At 46.5% G+C, this 20,973-nt stretch overlaps 1 protein-coding gene across 3 annotated transcripts in view; it reads left to right on the plus strand.

Annotated features, from left to right (window-relative positions):
* The first annotated feature begins 3,933 nt into the window (after positions 1-3,933).
* Mrap2 (melanocortin 2 receptor accessory protein 2) overlaps positions 3,934-20,973 on the plus strand; it is a 38,245-nt gene continuing 21,205 nt past the window's right edge. Inside the window, exons 1-2 of one of the 3 annotated variants that reach the window (XM_048435805.3) lie at positions 3,934-4,068; positions 4,693-4,935. Coding sequence is in view for 1 of the 3 variants with exons in the window: in XM_085689496.2 (XP_085545622.2) it covers positions 5,033-5,076 (44 nt within the window). In the remaining 2 variants the exon portion in view is untranslated. Of the gene's footprint in view, positions 4,069-4,139; positions 4,377-4,692; positions 4,936-4,956; positions 5,077-20,973 lie in introns of those variants that run through there. The other 2 variants (XM_048435806.3, XM_085689496.2) reach the window with 2 other exon arrangements.

Raw genomic sequence — 20,973 nt, forward strand, 5'->3', positions numbered from 1 at the left:
TATTCTGACTGATGGTGCAATTCTTCGGTCCACCGATCAGGCTTCGAGAAAAGAAGCTGATGTCCCCTTTTGAAAATTTGACTAAAGTCATGGGAACTTCTCCTCTGAGAAGATGACATGCACAGAGTTTGGTTTGAATGGAAATGACCCTCATAGGCCCATAGGGAAGTGACACTATTAGAAGGTGTGGCCTTGTTGGAGTAGGTGTGACTCTGTGTCACTGGGGGTAGGTTTTGAGGTCTCAGATGTTCAAACCAGGCTTGGTGTGGCAATCTTCTTCCTGCCGCCTGCTGATCCAGATGTAGAACTCTCAACTACATATCCAGGACCATATCTGCTTACATGCTGCCATGCTTTCTGCTGTAGTAAAAGGAGTGGTGGGCTGTGTCCCACCTGGCTTCTGGCCACCCGGCTAGCTTAACCCCCAAAATAACCACATGGAAATTGTATTCATTTAAACACTGCCTGGCCCATTAACTCTAGCCTCTTACTGGATAACTCTCACATATTAGTTTAACCCATCTCCATTAATGTGTATTGCCACTTGACTGTGGCTTACCGGCATGAGTCTAACCAGCATCCGTCTCGGAGAGGAGAGCCATGGCGTCTGCCACACTGCCTTCTTCCTCCCAGCATCCAGTTCTGTCTTCCTCGTCTATCTAAGTTCTGCCCTATCAAAAGGCCAAGGCAGTTTCTTTATTTGACCAATGAAAGCAACAGATAGAAAGAAGACCCTCCTTCACTATTCTACCATAAAGATAATGGACTAAACCTGTGAATTGTAAGCCAGTCCCAGCGAAACGCTTTTCTTTTTAAGAACTGCTGTGGTCATGTGTCTGTTCATAGCACTAGAACACTGACTAAGACACACAGATGTAACAACCTGTCATACATATTCAAGGACACAACACAGTCCCCAAAAGTATTGTATAGACCCCTGTGATCTGGCCCTGCTGGCCTTGCTGGGCTCATCTGCTGTTTATCTGAAGAACTTTACACCCCCCAGCCCTCCACGCCATCTCCCACCCTACACCATCCCAGTAATCAATCCAGCCTCCCACCTCTCGCTCATCCGGGCTCTGTTGTTTTGCATATGCTCCTCCTCTGGCTCCTGTGCAGTTTCCTTCCGTGTTATCGCAGCAGACTTCTATGGTGCTGTCTTCTCTACTGCCAGGTCCCCTCTCCAAGCCTTGGGCAGGAAACAAAGCGTTCCTTTAGGATGGCTCTCCACAAGCCTCTTTGGTGAAGTTCGCAGTCCTGGGTTTTGACTACTTCTGTGCTCATTTTTCTCTTTTATTAGATTTTTGAGGGTAAGATTTATGCATTAATCATTGCAGTTTTCCTAGCAGCTGTTACAAAGCTGAGACAAACAGTTGTATCTGTAGACAGAACAAATGAATGAATGACTGGAGGAGAGGATATATGAGTTTCTGATGAAAATAATTTCTGCATTTTGAGTGTGAATCCTGACTGTGCCACTGACTGTAATCATGACCTTAGGAAAATAACCCTCAAGCCTTAGTTTTCCAATCTCAGAATGAAAAACAGAATCTTCCTCAAGATGAACTGGTGTCAATGTTTCCTGATGGACAACATCTATAGATACATGCAACTGTGTCTTGTCGCTAGTTACTTTTGGACTGAAATGACAATATTAAAAGACAGCGAATCTGCATTCTTTTATTACCTGTTATAAAAATATACCCCTTGGGTTGAAGAGATGTCTCGGTGGTTAACAGCACTGACTGCTCTGCCAGAGGACCCAGGTTCAATTCCCAGCACCCACATGACAGCTCACAACTGTCTGTAACTCTAGTCCCAGGGTATCCATACATACATGCAGGCAAAGCACCAATGCAAATGAAATAAAAATAAATATTTTAAAAAGTGAACCTCTTAAATGCCCACTGGATGCAAAAATGTGATCTTGTAAATAAACTGAAACAGGTCGGAGAGGAGGGAGGGGTAAACCTATTGAACTCTAAAGTAGAAAGGGAGGAGAGAGGTTTCAGATTTTAGGTTAAGAGTTCATTGGTAGCGCTAGCGAGATGGCTCTGGATAAAGTTCTTGTGCCAGCTTGAGGATCTGAATTTGGATTCAGCAGCGTGTGTCTGTAATTCTGTTCCTACAGCCAGACAGGAAGACACAGTGCAGGCCCCTAGACCAGTGAGCAATGAGGGATCCTTAAACAATGTGGAAGGTAAGGACAAATGCCTGAGGTCGTAGCAAGGCAATGGAGATTCTCTAGGAGAAGTGGTGCTTGAGATGGACTGAGAGGGTAGGTAGAAATGTTGGTGGCTCTGGGGGAAAGAAGGGGTTGTGTGCCACCAGGGACAGGTACCTAAGAGGGACATGGGAGCTTCATTAGCCCCCTGATGCCTACAGCCTACAGTTTTAGCTTCTGAAACTAATGGTTAGCCTCTCCTGTCGTTGCTCCCAAGAACAGTGTTTCTAGACTGTCTACCTTGTGAGCCCCTGGCCCTTTAGGTAAAAGAGCCCCTGCGGTCCAGCTAAGGTGGACCTTGGCCCCTTTTACTCAGCAGTGGCAGTTCTGCTGTTGCTCTTTGCAATGTCACCATGCCCTGACAGTGGTGGAGGTGCCATGACATGGGTGGTGGCTCACAACCCCACAAACAGAATCCTACAAAGGGAGTGAGTCAGCCTACAGTCTTGCGAACCACTGACAATTCTCACCACAGATGTTGAAATGTATCATTTAGAATCAAGCTGCTTGCCAGTGAGCCAGGGAAACATACAGAGATGCTATAAAAATGGTTTTCAAAACATTTCATTGTACATGTGATAATGAAACTAAATCCATGAATCAGATATCATTTCCAGGAATCATTTTCTGGAACCATCGTATTGACTTAGACCATTGCCAGCCTGCCAGCTGTGATAGTGCATGTCTTCCTATGTAGCTCTCTCTCCCTCCCTCTTTCTCCCTCTCTCTCCTTCCCTCTCCTTCCCTCCCTTCCTCCCTCCCTCATGGGGTTTATCTGTGTAGCCCTGGCTGTCCTGGAGCTTGCTCTGTAGACCAGGCTGGCTTTGAACTCAGGGATCCACCTGCCTCTGTCACGAGTGCTGAAATTAAACGCATGTGGCACCACCGCCCAGCTTAAACTTTCTTATCTGTAAAACAGACATGGCCATACAACCTTTCTCACATGATATTTGGGATTGGCAAAATAATAATAATAATAATAATAAGTATATGCTAAGGGACATCTTAGTGCCTGGCTCACAGCCAGGGTCATCTTTCCCCAGATAAAAGCCTGGTCGTTCTCTCATCGCCTTGTTACCCAATAAGGCCAGCTCTGACCCCATCCCCCACACAAAGCCCACTGTCCTATTTTCTGCTTTGTATTTTCATCCACAACACTTTATTCACACCCCCTGAGTTGTGTTTACTGGTAATCTCTATTGTCTGACTCTTTACTAGCTCTACAAAGTTGGCGTTTGGCACCCAATACAGATTGGATGAACAAATACAAATGCGCGCAGAATAGTCATGGTTGCTAATTTGAGCCTGCTTCCAGTCCACTGGTAACTCTTCAGGATTTGTCTGGAGGGTGTTTGATGCCCCTTGCATCGCATCTATCTGTACCGTTAGGTTGGAAGAGGCACTCAAAATCCGGGATAGTAATTTAAGCAGTGCCTTATGGCGGGGTCAAGCATCTCTGAACTTGAACCCGAGGTTGAGAATAGCTGGCAATCCTGCTCATGCAGTCCCATTTCTTTTTGTTCAGCTCAGGAGAGCCTGCTACCCAAAGCTGGTCTAAGGGATCCACCACAGAGAGGGAGAGGGCAAAGTACCCCTGGGCATCTTTCCCTTGCTCAATGCACGTTTTTACCCACATTCACCGAGTCCTCTAGCACCCCAGGACTGGGAGGCTTTTGGGAGCTAAACCCCAGCCTTCTTGCCCAACGCCGCCTCCCCGCCTCCACCACTAGGTCGCGGGCGCGTGTCTCCACCGCACCGCGGCGCAGGGAGCAACTGACACAGCTCCAGCCAGCAGCGGTGGTGAGGCTTGGGCACCGGAGGAGCTGGACACCGTAGAGCCTGCGGTAACCGGGGCAGGATGGGGAGTGGGGATAGCCCGGGGGCCGGGGGCCGGGGGCCGGGGGCCGTTCAGTCTGCCCCGGGATCAGGATCGGTGGGGGTGAAGATCGGGAGGGCGTCCAGGTTTGGACGGTACCGAGGGCAGCTTGCGGGAGCCCTTTGAAGGGTTCCCAAGTTCGAAGCCTGTCCTGCTGCTGAAATCAGATCTTCCGACCCGAGGGAGTCAGGAAACCCTAGATACAGTTCTTAGTGCTGGGATGAGCATTCAGTGGGCTCATTGAGCATCTCGACCAGACCACACCCTCTCCAGCAGGTGAGAAACTTTCCCGCCATCAGGGTCTGCGGGCCTCCGTGGCGCATTCACAGAGCCCAGAGGTTGGGGACCTGCGCCTCCAGACCAAGGGCGTGGTCCCCAGATGCGCACCCCCTGCAGTGAGTCCCTTTTTCTTTTTCTTTTTTCTTTCTTTCTGTCTTTCTTTTTTTTTTTTTTTTTTTTTTTTTTTTTTTTTTTGGACTAACCCTGCGGTTGACAGGTTTGTTGAGACTGGGGAGCGGGTCTTGTGCCACCTTACTGTTGAGGCCGCAATTACAACTCCCTCCTGCGTTCTTCTCTGTCCTGTTCTGGGTAGGGGACTGAGGAAGGCCTTCTGAGAACAAGTGCGACAGAAAACTGGTCTGAAGCTTCGGTTTCCACAGCGCTTTAGCTGACATGGAGCACCGGATATTGTACTCGATTTAACCTGGCAACGATGAAGCAATCGGGACTGTTCTGAGAGGGAAAGAAGCTTGGAGGAAAGTGCCCCTATAGCTCCAGGAAAGACAGAGGAACTGCCACCCACACATTAATCCCTACGCACTGCCCTCTCCCCAAGGTAAGTGTCTGTATTTCCAGCGTGCAGGTGAAAATGAGCTATCATCTTCCAGCCTGACTCCACCGGTTAACAGTGGGGAGCGGAGGGAGATCTGGAAATGAAAGCTGGGATTCCTGGCTTGGAGTACAGCAGCAAAAACAGGTACAAGAGAATGGCCCGGGCTGCAGGGATCCGGGGAAGGTGGGGCACTGTCTGCCGGTTTTGTTGCAGTGTTTATAGCAGCGAGGTGCTATCGACGGGGTGGGGGTGGGGGCAAGGATAAGTAGCTGCTTCGGGAAGGCAGAGGCCAGTACAGACGTGGGGAGGTTTTGAAGCCCAAAGGGGACTCGGGGTTTGAAGCTTGCCTGACGGGCGCGCTCTGGAGCATTGAAAGTGTTTTGGCGTCACCTTTGGACAGGCGTGAGGCCTGAAAATAGAGCTAGACTTTTCAAACGATGGAAACATCGCCTCCCAGAACAGGTTCTTCTAAAAGACAGCTGAAGACCACCCAGAGGCCATTTATGGCAAGTTGGGCTGTGGATGGGGGTGTGTCATCTCCACGCTCCTACAAATGTGAGTTATGATTCATGAGGGTAATGATGCCACCTAGTAGGTGGCAACCAGCATCTTGAAAACATGAAAATGTCAGCACTTACTGTGAGAGAGATCTGCACTCCTGTGCATGTATTTCTGTTGTATCTCCTGCCGCCACTATCTTAGCCCTGGCTGCTCTGGACAACATAAAGCAAGCCTGGCTTTGCCGAGGCATGGAAGGCAGTCTCCTGCTATATCAAAGGACAGGGTGCGGTATTTAAAATGAGCAGGGTTCTGTTTGTGAGCCTTCTCATTGGTGCCACTTCCTGGGACAGAGATGTACGGCCGTGGGAGAGTGGATAAAGTTACAATAGCTACAGATCTGAGGGGAACATATCTGAAAAAGATACTAACCCTAGAATTTTGGGCTCACAGTCAGGTTCAAGCTCTATCTCTGCATTGAAGTTCAAAGATAGTTTTAAAATAGAGGACAGGGGACCAAAGAGATGGTTAGGTGTTTAAGAATACTGGCTGCTCTTCCAGAGGACCTGGGTTCAATTCCTGGCACCCATACTGTCTGTAACACCAGTCCCAGGGGATCCAACACTTCTCCTGGTCTCTCTAGGCACTGCACACAAGTGGTTAGTAGAATACTTGACAGATAGCTATGGGAACTGAATTTGGATCCCCAGCACCCACATTTACAAATGTCAGATGTAGTGACCGTAATCCTGATGTTACAGAGGTGGAGATGGGGGGGGGGGCTGGGACTAGCTGGACAGCTAGTCTTTCTGAATCAATGAGCTTTAGACTTGAGAAAGATCCTGTGTCAATAAAGCAAGGTGGAGAGCCTGGCAACATTATCTTGCTTCCCCACACAAGCATGCACACACACGCATGTATGCCACCCGTAATGGCCAAAGTTGCATGATTGTAAATTCCATTGTATGAGAAACTGAAGAGGATATGTTTGAGGTCAGCTAGTGAGACCTTGTCTCAAAGAGGGGTGTGCGTGTGTGTGTGTGTGTGTGTGTGTGTGTGTGTAGCGGGGAGTAGGAAGAGAAGAGATGAGATGGTGGGATAGTGCCTCCATTATGAGCTACATTCATGTGAAAGATATCCAGAGTTTCGGTAGTCTAAGTGAGGCCTAGGGAAGAGACTTGGATTTCCTTGGTAAGGGCATTCCATTCCTCACACACATTTGGGTGGGGCTTGTTACGTGTCAGGATAATGAAAGTGTTTTCTTTTACTGCGATACCTGTAGCAAACCCATGCATTGGGAATTTACCACTGTGCCCATTTTAAAAACAGAGACAGAAGCACAAAGAAACGAGGTCCTTGTCCATGGTTACATAGCCAATAGACAGGAGAGTGGATTAGAGTCAGGCCCATAACCACTGTCACCTCTTCCCTCCATGAGGCGTTAAGATTGGAGGAGCCCAGGGTCCACTGCACTCCATGATCAATTCTGAGCAGTACCCAGTTAGAGCATAGGGGCCACTTCAAAGAATCTGGAGGAAGGTGGTTGGAGGCAAGGATCTGATGACCAGGTCATTGAGAGGAACAGACAGTGACAATGTTAGCCTGGCAGAGAAGAGATGTGGCCAGCATTTGAACCAGTCCTGAGAGAGTTAACCAGCAGGATGGGGCTTCATTCCTAAGGTCAGTGGTCAGGACTGTTGGGGACGGTCCCCACAGGATTAGAGGGTGATGCATTTTCTTTTCCAATGCTCACATTCATTTCTTTTAGAAAAAAAGAAGAGAAGGAATCGGAAGTTAGCACTCAGTCACAAACACGTGCCTGTAGGTAAAGTAAGGGCACCAGGGTAAGCTTTCTGCCTAGGGCACACACTTTCAAGTTCTGAGCTGCCAAGTAGAAAGGCTAAGGTCCCTATCTGAAGGCTGTACCTACCAGCCACTCCAAGAGTGTGAGGGTTGAGCTGGGGAGATGGCTCAGCTGGTAAGGTTCCTGCCTTGCAAGCATGAGAACCTGGGTTTGGATCCCCAGAATCCATAAAAAAGGTTAGGTGCAATGGTGCATGCCTGTAGCCCTAGTTCTCTGGGTCAGGGTAGCGGTAGAGCCAGGTGGCTCTCTGAAGTTCAGTCCAGCTCAATCAGAGCGATTCTGCTTCAATGAAAGACCCTGCCTCAAATAAATAAATAAATAAATAAATAAATAAATAAATAAAGTTGGAGTGGAATAGAGGAAGACATGTTACATTGATCTCTGGCCTCCACACACCTAGGTATACATATGCAGAAGCATCTTCAGAATATGCACACACACACACACACACACACACAGAGGAAGGGAGGGAGAGACAGAGAGAATCAATGAATACAAGTGCTGGATTGAGGTGTAGCTCAGCAATGGTGCACTTGCCCACCACAAGTGGGACCCTGTGTCACATCCCCAGCACCACAAAGACACAGAAGATGAATAATAGTATAAGGGTTAAGAGAAAAGGCTGCAGAAGAGATGCCTTAGGAGATCTGTTACTTCTATGCTAAGCCTAGTGACTGGGCCTTCAAGGGAACACGAATTGAGCATATGCAATTCAGAGGTGTCCTGGGTAACGAATAAACCTGCCTTGTTCAAATTTGGTGCGAAAGGGGTGCTTGAACATTTCCTGGGACCAAGGGGGATCCCCTGGGAGAGACAACCAGCTGGAGAGTGAGGACACAGGGGCAGTTTTGAGTAGAGTAGGTGATGAAAAGCCACCATTACTGAGCATGCCCAGAGGAAAGGACAGGGCAGTCCTATCTTCTGGCTTTGGACTTGGATGGGAGAGAAACTGGCGAGCAACTCAGCAGACAATAAAGAAAGAGAGAAAAAAAGTTCCCCCAATCCCAGTCAGGAGCATGGTGAGAGGTCAGAGTTGGATTTGTGGTCAAGGGCTGGACATTCCTTTTTTTTTTTTTTTTTTTTTTTTGTGGGGTGGGAGGTCTTGAAGTGTTTGTACGAGTAGAAGAGTTATGGACTCTGCAGGGAAGATTAATGTATTTCAAGGGGCTTTGGAAAGCAAAAATAATCAAATACATGAGGAGGTCCCATAAATTGTATTTCTCAGAGTATGGGCTTTTTATGCTTAGATTAAAATAGGAAAGAGTAGCAATCTGTCTGCTTGATTCTATATTTATTTCTGAATTAGAGGAAGATTTAGATGTAGGAGCATTTAGACAAGAAAATGCTTACTTAGTCGGCATTCGGAGACTCCCACTTGGAAAGAGGGGTTCATCAGAATGAGAGAGAGACAGAGACAGAGACACACAGAGAGAGAACATATGAAGAGAAGTACCCAGAAAAAGTACTGACAATACCACAACCTTTAGTTGTGTGTTGGGAACTGAACTCCTACGCAAGAGCAGTCCGCACCGATGAGTATCTCCCAAGGTGCAAGTTGACAAATTTGTCTGATTTGTCTGTTGTTTGTGGTTGAAAATGACTTTCACATGCATTTCATTTTCCTAAAATTGTGATTTTCTTCAGACCTCAGCATAGCAAACAATTGGGGTGGGGCAGGGGGAGATGTATTTTCCTTAGGATGTGGAACATAGTTAAGGTTTCAATGTTTAGGGAGAATTAGGGTCCATCTAAGATGATGCTAATACAGTCTTGGGGCCTGGGGATTAAATTCGTTTTCTCTGCCAGGCAAAACCTGAGGCATATCAGGTGGCAGCAGAGAAAGCTCAGATACCACAGTCAGAATCAGCAGTTGAAGGAAGGTGTTTATTTAGGGGTTAGGACACACATACATTGTCGATTGAGGTTTTCTGTCCCACTAAGTCCCATATCTGTTTAGTCCCAAGAAATCACACAGAGGTCTACATTGATTATAAACTGATCGGCCTATTAGCTCAGGCTTCTTATTAACTCTTATAACTTATATTAGCCCACAATACTTGTTTGTGTTAGCCATGTGTCTTGGCACCTTTTTCGGCGAGGCCATCACATCTTGCTTGCTCTGTGTCTGGCTTCTTCTAAATTTCCCTCTTCCCAGAATTCTTGTTGCCCCACCTCTACTTCCTGCCTGGTCGCCCCACCTATATTTCCTGCCTGGCTACTGGCCAATCAGCGTTTATTTAAGATACAAGTGACAGGGTACAGACCATTGCCCCACAGTAATACATGCCACAAACATGCCACAAACATACAGAGAAAAAGACCTGCAAAGCAGGGGGAGGTCAAAAACCCATTCTCTTCTCTGGGGCTGGGAGTTTAAAAACCTTTGAAGAGTCAGTACCTTCCTTTCCTTTTGGGTTGATCAGTCTAAAGACAGATAGGGTAGTTGACAGCCCCCAACTGTTGCGTGACAGGTTTTTGATGGCCAGTCCATCATCAGGGGGCCTGCTGGCAGGGGCCTGACAGCTTTTGTCTCAGGTCCAGGAGGTTAAATACCACCACCTTCATTACCTAGCCATAGCCCTACTCCCTGTCTGTTTGCCTAACAAGGGGGTGTGTCTAACTCCTAGGCTCTCCTTAACTGTTATTTTGGGCAAAGGTACAAAGTGATTTTTTTTCTTTTTATACTGTAGTATGAAAAGCATTTATTTCTGTTAGAAAGATGGAGAAAGCATGTGAGACATTAATTTTTTTGCTTCTCCTGCCTTGTGAACATGCTTGTTCAGCCTATGATAATTTTGCTTAGATGTGAAGAAAAAAAAAGCAGAGGCTGAAAAATCTCTCTATGAGATGCTAACACTGAAGGTAGCATGTGGGTTTAATTGTCGCTTCTGCTTCTGCCGAGACCTATATAATTACTTCCCTGACTAGAGAACATTACTAAAATGCCACAGCCCTTCAGGTGAAAATGATTTACAAGCTTCAGAAAATTGGCCTTCAAATAGTGCAGTTGCTTTCCCCACACATGGCCTTGTGGCGGCAAAACAACCGCCAGGGGAGGTGGGGTGGGCTGAGGACCTGCTTCCCACAGGGGACTCGCATTGTCTGGGAGGCCCAGAAAGAGACGTAAGGAGGCAAGTGAGCGGATATGACGCTACACCTCTACTGTCTCCCCGCCCCGTCCATGGTAACACAATTCCACGGAAGAAGCAGACATTCCAGATGAGGCCCTGGACAGCGTTACAGAAGCCTGTGTCCTATTCACGGCAGTGTTTTGAAATTTCTCCCCAGCCTAATGGTGCAGGGAGAGTCACCCTGTATTCCTTTGAGTCTGAGACTGAGCAAAGAGTGCCAGAAGTGAGATTCTGAGATTATGGCTACCACGGACAATCACTTCATGGTTGTAGTTATCCTTACTGTCTGCAGTTAGCTATTCGCCCTAGCAGCCCGCCACCAAAGGAAGGTGAGCTAGGTACTTTTAGATGCTTGGGAATCCTCAGGCAAGGGGCAGGCTCTGCTATCCACTCATCCTTTTGCAAGGCCCCTCCTTGCTCTGTTCTCACCAGGCTGTTTGTGTGAGGTGAAGTTGTAGGTTGCTGGGAGCCATTAGTGCCCTTGCTCCACCAGGCTCTGGCTTGCTTCTTATTGGCAGATCCTCTAGGGTGGCTGAGGGCTAGACGAATGGACAGAGTGAACAATGGCTGCCCCTGTGTCAAAACTCCAGACTGAGAAGATGATCCTTGTGTTTGAGGTTTCCTGATGCGTTGTCTCAACCTCCTGTAACTACAAGATCCCATTGACCCCTTCCCCTTGTTCTTGCCTGTCCACAGAATGATTTAGCTCAGGGCTGTAGGAAGGGTTTGTGCTGCTTGAGGCTGGATACCACTGGAGAGAAGTAAAGCAATCCGGTTTTGACAAATCATCCCAAATGATTTAAGATACAGCCTATTCCACTTACTGTAGTCTGTGCCAAATGTTTTATAAACTCTGGTAATTAAAACTTACAGAGTGGTTCCCTAGGGCGACACAAATGCCTGAAGTTTACGGTTTTATTTCACCTGGCCCCAATGTTTTAGAACTACGGCTACATAAATCAGCATGAATACCCTGTGAGCGGCAGGCTGATCTCTTGGGAGCTGGAGTCACGCTGTTTGTGTTAGCTACTTTGATGTTGCTGTAATAAAATACCACTTAAGGAAGAGTTTGTTTAGGCTTACAGTTCCAGAGGGCTAAGAGTCCATAATGGCACAGGGACCTGGCAGCAAGTGGCAGACATGGTGGCCGGAGTTCCATCATTGGCGGGAGACACAAAGTAGAGAGAACAAACTGGAAAATTGAGTGAGGTAGCATAGCTCAAGTGACAAACTTCTTCCACCAAGTCCACACCTCCTAAATCTCCCAATGCGACAGCGAACTGGAGACCAAGTGCTCAAATACCTGACTCTATGGTGGCCATTCCTCATTCAAATTACCACTCTCTTAAGTAAGAAATTCAAGTAATTCATGCCATGGAATTTGAGAGAAGAAAAGAGTCTTCATGTGCTAGAGTAGTTGGACAAGGTACCACAGTAGAGTAGAGGTGGTGCTGAACCCCTATCATGTGACAAAGCTCTTCTGGGGAGATGCAAAACACACATCTACTCACTGTAGGTAGGAAACCCATAGCAACCCAAAGTACAGATACCACAAGTCTAGCTTGGTGAGCCAATGAGTTTTATTAGGGATACTTACGGGATTATGGGTGAGGGGTTACTTCCAGGAACAGAATGACTCCAAGACAGCTACATCACCAAGGCCTACCCCAGCATGAGTGACAGCTCATAAAAGCTAGGAATCCTGGGACATACTGCACAGCCTGCACACAGCTCAACAGGTTGGAGAGTACCACTGCAGTGACTGGTCTAGACCTCTTCCAGACAGCTCAGTGCCTTTTGCTTCTTCCGGGGAGCTTGTCTTATTTCAGTCTTTCCAGCTTGGCTCTCTAGGGTCTGTCTGAGGGTGACTCCCAGCTTTTATTGTTTACTCTGGCAGGGAGGGGCCTAATGAATCTGGTTGGTTTCAGGGACTTCCTGGAGCAGTTTTGAGTTGTTTACCTTCCTATTTAAGGAGCTTCCTTGCTTGTTTCAATCTGAGAGGAGAAGACTGTTTCATGAAGCCCGCCCTCAAGGGAAGGAAAAGTGGGAGTCTGGAAAGAGGAAGATCCAAGTCCAGCTTGGAGGATGGAAGAGAATGGGTGGAAACTTTGAGGACTGTCTTTGTTTGTGCCAAGCCGGAGTTCCTGTGCTAAACTGAGACTCTTCAAGATGCTGTCTATGTCACCATGCTGTCATGCAGCCCGTGTGTGTGTGTGTGTGTGTGTGTGTGTGTGTGTGTGTTTGTGTGTGTGTATGCGCGCGCGCTGGGACCTGGGGGTCATCAGGAGTGAGAATGATTCTCAATATAAGCCTGAATCTAGAGTCTGTAGGCCTGGACAATTTTTGTTTTTTGTCTCCACTAAGTTTCTCATGATTCTACTCACAGTGTTTGATCTGAACTTTCTCCTCCTAATTTACCTTGTTTAGAACAATCACTCTTCCTTCTCACAGAGCATTCTTGTGGGAACTCTTCATGTACCTGTTGAAGGTGGCACAGGAGTGGGTGGATTAATGACAGTTCAGAAATAGCTTTCTTTTCAAAGGTATATTTATTGTTTCACGACTGCAAGAATGGTTGGGATAAAGTAAGTCAGATGTAAAGAGCTTTCAAGTTAAGGTTAAAGATGAATGACAGCTTGCTTTCTAATGACAGTTTAATTCATTAAAGAGAACAGTTTTCCTCAGATTTATTCAGCACTTATAGAAGTTTGCTTGAACTACAAGATACTGCAGGCAAAGAAACTTCAACAGACACTGAGGACCATAAGGAAAGGCCCTGTCGTCAGTCTTTGTCCTAGGCTCACTGATGGTTGTCCTTTTGCCACCTGTTCTCATTTAGTCCCTCTGTGTGCCCCCATCTCTCTCAGGATGTCTATCAGATTGCTTCTATTCAGTTAACCCCTTTAGAAGCCCTGTTTCCAAATAGAGTTACATTCTGAAGTGTCAGGGCTTAGACCTTCAAATTATAAGGTGTTCAAAATTCATTCTAAAAGTGTCATATCTGATTATTATTCATCTATGTGCCCATGTCTGTCCATGTGTATCCCTTTCTTCTGTCTGTTGATCATCCATCAGTCAAATTCCACTATCGCCATCTATCAATTTACTACTTATCACCATCTATTATGTATCTAGATACACATAAACAATCATGTGTATGTGCTCACATACATACCCATTGTTAGTATCCAGGCACACCTTGGCCCTGTCCCTTGGGAACCAGGCATAATGCGGCACCCTTCTACCCATGGCAAGCAGTTCCCTGACTATGCAGGTGCAAAGGTTCCTTTAATAGACAAAGCCCCTCCTACTCCGGCTCTCTTCCCACTGTTCTTATAGAGAGGCAAGCCGCTCTCTCTCTCTCTCTCTCTCTCTCTCTCTCTCTCTCTCTCTCTTTCTATCTCTCTCCCTCCCTCTCTCTCTCTGCCCTCCCCATTCCTTTTATCTCAATAAACACCACATTCAAGCTCTGTCTGCATGACATATTTGTCTCCCGCCCACTTTGAGATCTCTGACTCTCAGCTGCCAGGTTCACCCTGTGCCGTTTTATAACACCTATAACTTTTGATAGTAGGCACACATGCAGAGTTACTGACATAAGTAAAAAGCAAGTTAGTATCTTGTCACAGAAATTCCTAGAAGGAATTTCACCAAATCCCTTTAAGCCCTTTGCATTTGGAGGTGATTACTTAAGCCATAAGAGGCTTTCACACAAACACAGTAGAAGCTTTAAAATGAATTTAAAATTCTATATGTGTTTCCAGAACTGTTTTAGGCCGGGCACAGATACTTCCCAACTGTCCAAGACTCCCAGATGGAGAATCCCCAAAGAGACTCTGGAAGCCCAAGCTCTGGAAAGAAGCAAGGCTGTGTGCTTGTGGCTGACAGGATATTCAGGTTCCTGTTTGGCTCAGCACTGTCCGCCATTCCCTGGGCTCCTCTTGCTTGGAGAGCTCTGGGCTCCCTCCCACAGATCCCTGATTGAGAAGTACTTCTTATTTACTCTTGTGTTCAGGGTTGAAAGGAGCAAAGATTAACTCCATAATGCACTGACATCATGAGATTCCACAACGCATAGAACATTCTGTTATGATCTTGGCCTAGGGACTATGTTCATCTGTTTTGTTTTTAACTTTATTATTATTGTGTGAGCACAGTGTGTATTTGTGTATGAGGGGGTCAGAGGACAACTTGGTGGAGTTGGTTCTCTCCTTTCACCTTTACATGGGTCCGAGAATTGACCATTGGGCTTTGGTCATTGGGCTTGTACACCAAGTGTTTTACCCACTGAGCCATCTCACCTATGTGCACTTAGTCCATTCTTGGTTTCAGGAAGAAGTTCCTTAGGTTTATAAACAATAAGCATTTACTGCTCACAATTCTGGAGGGTGGAAAGTCCAATGTGAAGGTATCATCACCCTAGGTGTCTGGCAGGGGCTCTGAGCCTCACAGCCTGGTATTGCTGCTGTGTGTTCGTACAGTATGGGCAGGCAGTGCACTGGGTACTGCTTCTCTTGGGTGCAACTCCCATTCATGAGGACTGAGCACTTGTGACTAAAGGGGGGGGGGATGAAAATTGAGAACATGACTCGTAAGTGACTGGAACTCCAGCAGAGGGCAAAGTAGGAGACCCTTGTCTTATGGCTTAAGGAGACGGGGAGAGAGAAGGCCAGCGGAGGACTGGTTAGATTAGTGGCGTCCTAACCTTTCCTGGGGTATTCTGGAAAGGTCTGTCACCATCCAAAGGTCAGGGACAACTGTCATGTTTCAGCATGTAGAGTTTAGTTGAGAAGCATTTTTCTGTACTTAACTAAGAACTATAGAGCCAGGAGACCCTAACTTAAACATCACTATCTGGCCTGTTTGCTACTATTAAGGTGCATCAAGCGTAATGAGTGGAGGGAATTCTTTTTGAGGTGCCAGGGGTTAGAGAAAGGATGCCCTTGTGTTAACTGATTGAGTCTATTTAATGCAGTGACTTAGTACCTGGCTGGGTACAATTTTCAGCTTTGTTTGTTATTTGCAAGTTATTATATTGGTCCTAAGGTTGATTTTAAGGGGGCATCACCAGTCTTGGGGGACATGATTTTTATTCTATAGTGTGCTCTGAAACAAGTTGTAGCTGTACCCTGGGCAAATAGGGACAGCGCTGAAGATGCTTCCTGAAATTCTGTTGGCTGTCAATCACATCATAGAGTATTTCCTATGAAACAGCAGGAGTTGGCATAAAGCTTGACGGTGTAGATAAATGTGTGTGTGTGTGGGGGGGTGTCCTTGAGAAAGGAGAAAGAGCCTAGTATGTGTACAGGCATATACAGATATGTAATATCGCTAGTGCCAGTGTGACTTCAAAAGTGAGGCTTGCACAGATCAGAGCCAAAGACCTTGTGGTCCCTGAAACATGACTCAGAATTGGAGAAAAACTCAGACATCGAAAGAGATGACATTCACAGTAGTGAATTAGATTGCTTCTTGCCTTGAGGATGCCTTCGTATGAAATTCTGTGTCGTGCTTGTTGGCACTCACTTGGCAAAGGTCTGTAGTTGTGTTTCCCTTTAACAATGGAATGAAGGTTTCTAACTGGCTTTCTGGCATGAACATCTTCATGGCAGAAGGGTGGAGATAAGGAGCCTTTTTTTGGGAGGGGGGATTTCTGGTCCATCAGGACAGTTGCGTGTTCAGGAGATGGGGAGAAATGCATGTTCTTAAGAAAGAGAAATGCCCAGGAGTGAAGGGGACCCCTGGGCAGTGAGCGCTTCCTCCTGGAACCTGGATTAGGCACAAAACTCACCCAAAAACCTGTTTTCACAGAGAGATCCTTCCTTAAGAGGGGAAGAAAAGTGAAAGTGGCTGCTTTCTGACTCATGGAGAAAAGCGCAGCAAATAACTTTGCAGGTGTAATAAGAGGAAAAGGGAGGTCTGTGTTAGAATGGGCTATGGTGTGGTGATAGGGGGTGAAGGAGAAGGGGAAGGTGTTTCAGGCTTTTTCTTCTGGGTTACCAGCCAGCTCCCAAATCATGACAGAGGCTTGTTATTAATTATGAATGCTTGGTCTTATTTTAATCTTATTTTGATTTGTTTCTCTTTATCTGTGTTTTACTTCAGGGTTATTTACCTTTCTTTTAGTATGTCTTACTTAGTATTTGTTGGCTGGTGGCTGCCTGGCTGGCCCCAGGTGCCTCCCTCTCTTTCTCCCTCATTCTCTTCTTTCTTTCTTTCTTTCTTCTTCCTTCTTCTTCTTCTTCTTCTTCTTCTTCTTCTTCTTCTTCTTCTTCTTCTTCTTCTTCTTCTTCTCCTTCTCCTTCTCCTTCTCCTTCTCCTTCTCCTTCTCCTTCTCCTTCTCCTCCTCCTCCTCTATCTCCTCCTCCTCCTTCTCTTTCTTCTCCTCCTCCTTCTCTTCCTCCTCCTCCTCCTCCTCCTCCTCCCTCTTCTTCTTCTCCTCATTTGTTTCGAGCCTGGATTTCTCTTCCTATTTATTCTCTTCGCTTGCCAGCCCCACCTATCATTTTTGGGGTAGCTATTGGCTGAATTGCTTTTTATTAGACCAGTCAGGTGCCTTAGGCAGGCAAGGAGAAATAGCAACAAATGCAGCATCAACAAATGTAACACATCTTTGCCCAGTTCAAATAATATTCCACAACAGGAAGGGGACAAGGGAAAGGGGAAGGGGTGTTTGTCTTGGAGAAACAAAGGACTAGATAGAGGGGAGACTTGGCCCATAGGCAAATGGTGGTTTAATAAAGATATGGGGTGGGGGAAGCCTTGTGGTAGAATGAGGTGTTAAATTTTTCTTGGGCATGTTAATTATGTGACCCAAAGGGAGCTTTTGATAGCCTCAGGAGGAGGAAGTGGCCAATTAAGGGAACAGAACTTGGTGCCTAGCTTTAGGAATGGAATCTAATGGTTTTTAGCAAGGCAGAGGGAATGGGGGAAAGGGCAAGACCTGCCAGAGCCACAAGCTTGAGTGGGCTCCTGTCCCTTCAAGGGGAGCTGGCTTAAAGGATAAAGAGCCAGGGAGCTAATGGAAGTGTTGGAAAGTGGGCGGGAGCAGAGGTGATTGGTGGTTTAACTACAGGGAACTATGTCCGGAGCCTGCTAATCACACTTTCCCACCCTGGGTTCTTCTGAAACTACCTCTGCTCACCTGAAACAGGTAACCCCTTCGCCCACATAGTTTTAAGCTGTGGTCCTAATTTTTGTTATTGTATTTGTTGGCAACAGCACTTTCAGTTGCTCAAACGAATAATTTCTCTTTCTGCCACTCCAGAGAGCTGGTTTAGGGTGTGTTTCCTGTCAGCGAGGTTATTTTTAAGGATGGTCTGGGGCAATCTGACCTACATTAGATACTTAGAGCAGCAGGGCGCTGAGGGGGAGCACCCCCTGTTCCCTGTCTGTGTAGTAGAGAGACACTATCAGCTTTTAGCTCCCTGGTGTGAGTCCTAGTGTAGAGTGTCACTGCCTCTGAGCCAGCCAGGATCGTGGTGGACAGTCTCTAGGGCAGGCTTCCCAGACAGAAGGGATGGCAATTTCTAAACAGCCAACAATCTCAGCCTCCTTTTCAGCCAAGCTCAGAGACAGCCCTGTGTGTCTGTAACGTGAAGGGGTAAGAAGGTGCTTCTTCCCACGGCCTTCTTCCTGTTTGTTCTCAGCTCCAAATCCCAAGCATCTGCCCGGGGCTTGAATGGAAAAGCGTTGCCTACAGGACCTTTCCAAGGGCACCTGCTGGGCATTTAAAGGAGATTTAAATGACAGACACAGGTTCTATCCTCAGGCTTACCTCAGGCAGAGAGGAGATAGGCCGTGAGAACAAGACCCTCATTTTTTTTTCCCTGAAGGCTACTGAAACTGCACCTGGAAAGGAAGATGCATCTGGCTCTTCTTTTTGTCTCGCTGCAGGACCACGGGGCTGCTCCCAGTATCCTTCACTGCCACGTTTGTCAGTTTCTGCTCTGAATCCTCCTATCATGAATTCTTTCTTTTGGGATCATGGCACATGGATAAGAAGGGTGGAGGGGAATCGTGTGCGGGAGAGGAGGAGCATTCGTTCATGTTTGCTGTCTCCAGACTAGCACAGGTCGTGTTTACAGCATGGAGCACTGTAAGGATGCCAGACAGCTGCTTCGGGTCCTGGTGGTCTCCGCTGTGTACTGCTGTGGAGCTATGGGGAGGGTAGCTGGGTCCTTGCGGCATACCGCTTAGGGAAAACAACATTGTCTACTGTTATTTCCTTTGTTTCATGTTTTTACCATTTTCTTCTTGTCTCCCTCTGCTCTGTTTATTTCGGTGGCTGGAATGTCGATTTGCAATGATCCAAGGAGACGTCATCTTAGTTTCCTTAAAAAGAAACAGCTATTATTGTATTTCTAAGTTGGTAAGTCAGCCGGTCACAGGAACCCTGAGACATAAACGCTGATAACCGCACCTTTTAAACATCCGAATGGCTGTCATTTGAGTTCTTTGTATGAATAATTTCTCTCTATTTCTTCTTCCCTCTTTTTATCTTTGTAGTTCTGGGGATCGAGTCCAGGCTTACCACACATGACAAACAAGCACTGAGTGGCATCCCATATATATTATTTTTAATTTTCTTCATTTACCTAGATCTATTAACCACAGGTTGGTTTGATAGGAACCTGCTGGCCAAGGAGTTGGAGATGTCTGAAGAATAAAAACAGGATTTTTTTCCCTGAACAGTTCTTAGCTAATAGTAACAGTGTAGGCATACCTTGAATCTTACCTTGAATCTTATCTCACTGTTCATCTTTGTGTGTTTCTGTATGTGTACGTTTATGTGTGTGTGTATGTATATGTCTGTGCATGTGGAGACTAGGGGTTCACATCCGTGTCTTACTCAATTGCTCTCTACCTTAATTTTTGAGACATGGTCTCAAAACTTGGCTCTCACTAGTTCAGCAAGCTTCATGTTTCCTCCCATCTCCCCATCCCAGTGGTTACTGACAAGAGCCCTTGTTCATGGCTTTTTACATGGATACTGGAGATCTGAACTCTGGTCCTCATGCTTGCACATCAAGTACTTTACCAGCTGAGCCATCTCTCTAGCTCCTCGCCTGTTCATCTCCCATAAGCCATTGTGTTCTTTATGGCCACTCTGCAAAGTAAGTATTGTCATCATCTTTAGTTATCTAGGGGGAAAGCCGAGGCCCAGATAATTCCCTAATTATACCTGTGTCTCTGTAGCACAGTGCACAGATGTTTTCTACGAAAGATCAGAAAATAAATAATGTAGGCTTTTGGGCTATCTCTAGTGCAGTTCGAATGCCGAGGAAGCCAGAGAAAACACAAAGCAAGCAGACAGCTAAATGACAATAAAACTTTAAAAATTGGTACTTGCTTTTGAGTTTCATATTGTTTATGGATAGCTCATTAGATTTTTTTCAATCATTTAGAAATATACGCATTCTTCCCTGGCAAGCTGTGTAAGAACAGGGCCATTGGGTTTGCTAACTCATGAGTTGGAAGGAAGTGGATGGAGGTGCAGAGAGGGTGAAGACCCGTCACGTCATAGGGAATGTCCTGTGTGCAGGGGGCAGAGGGCATAACGTATTGGAGGGACTGTTTAAAAAGTACAGTTTCCAAACTGACAAATTATGAGACAAAGTAACTCAAAGTGAGAGGAGGTGGTGCGGTCGTGCCATGCCCTTTGCAGTGGCTTTTTGTCTCAATCTATTTATGAGGGTGAAAGGCTCTCATTCAGGGTTTCAGTACAGTTTCTTTACCCGTTGTTCTGGGCTACTGAGACGACATGGCATCTTAACGAGGAGCAAACAGCAGAGCAAAACTGCTTCGCTCATGGTGACCCAGAAGTGAAAAAAGAAGAGAGGCCGAGATCTCCTTGGCATACTTACACACAAGCCCCCGTGACTGCTCTTCTACTAAGTTTGCTTCCTAAAAGCTGGTGGTCTATCTTCAAGGGCTTACTCAGTCTTAAAAGTTCTAACATTGTTGAGAAGCTAAGTTCAGAGTGTCTTGTGAGACTCAAGGCAATCTAACTATGAGCTTCTGGAAACCCAAATCCAAGTTACCTTTTTTACAGTATAACAAAGGAGTGAGACAAACAGTCTCACTCCAGAAAGGAGGAATAAGGACACAGGAAGGAAAGATTAGACCAAAGGACTGAAATCCAGCAAGGCAAACACCAAACCTTCAGCTCCATGCCCACTATCTGGGGCTCTCGATGGAATCTGGTGGGCTCCAGCAGCCTTGGGTAGCTCCAGATTCCCATTTCTGTCACCTATAACACATATACCCTCTCTCTTGGGCCAGCTGAATTTTGTGCCATAGATGGCTTTATGCCATAGATGTCCTAAAGTCGCAGCATCTCAACATTGTGTATGTGTGAGAGTCTCCTTTGCTTCATACTGTAGCCTCTCAACGACCACTTTACCAGGACCCTGATCCTGCTATCTCCTGCCTGGCTCAGTGAGCCAGGGACCTTGGTGCGAGCCTCCATGACTCTTACATTTTGCATGCCTGTCAAACCATCATGTGGGTGCTGCTGCCGTGTCCTGCCAGCTCCAGGTGTTGTTG

Source organism: Myodes glareolus, chromosome 4, assembly GCF_982192425.1.
Source record: "Myodes glareolus chromosome 4, mMyoGla1.1, whole genome shotgun sequence".
Taxonomy (NCBI): domain Eukaryota; kingdom Metazoa; phylum Chordata; class Mammalia; order Rodentia; family Cricetidae; genus Myodes; species Myodes glareolus.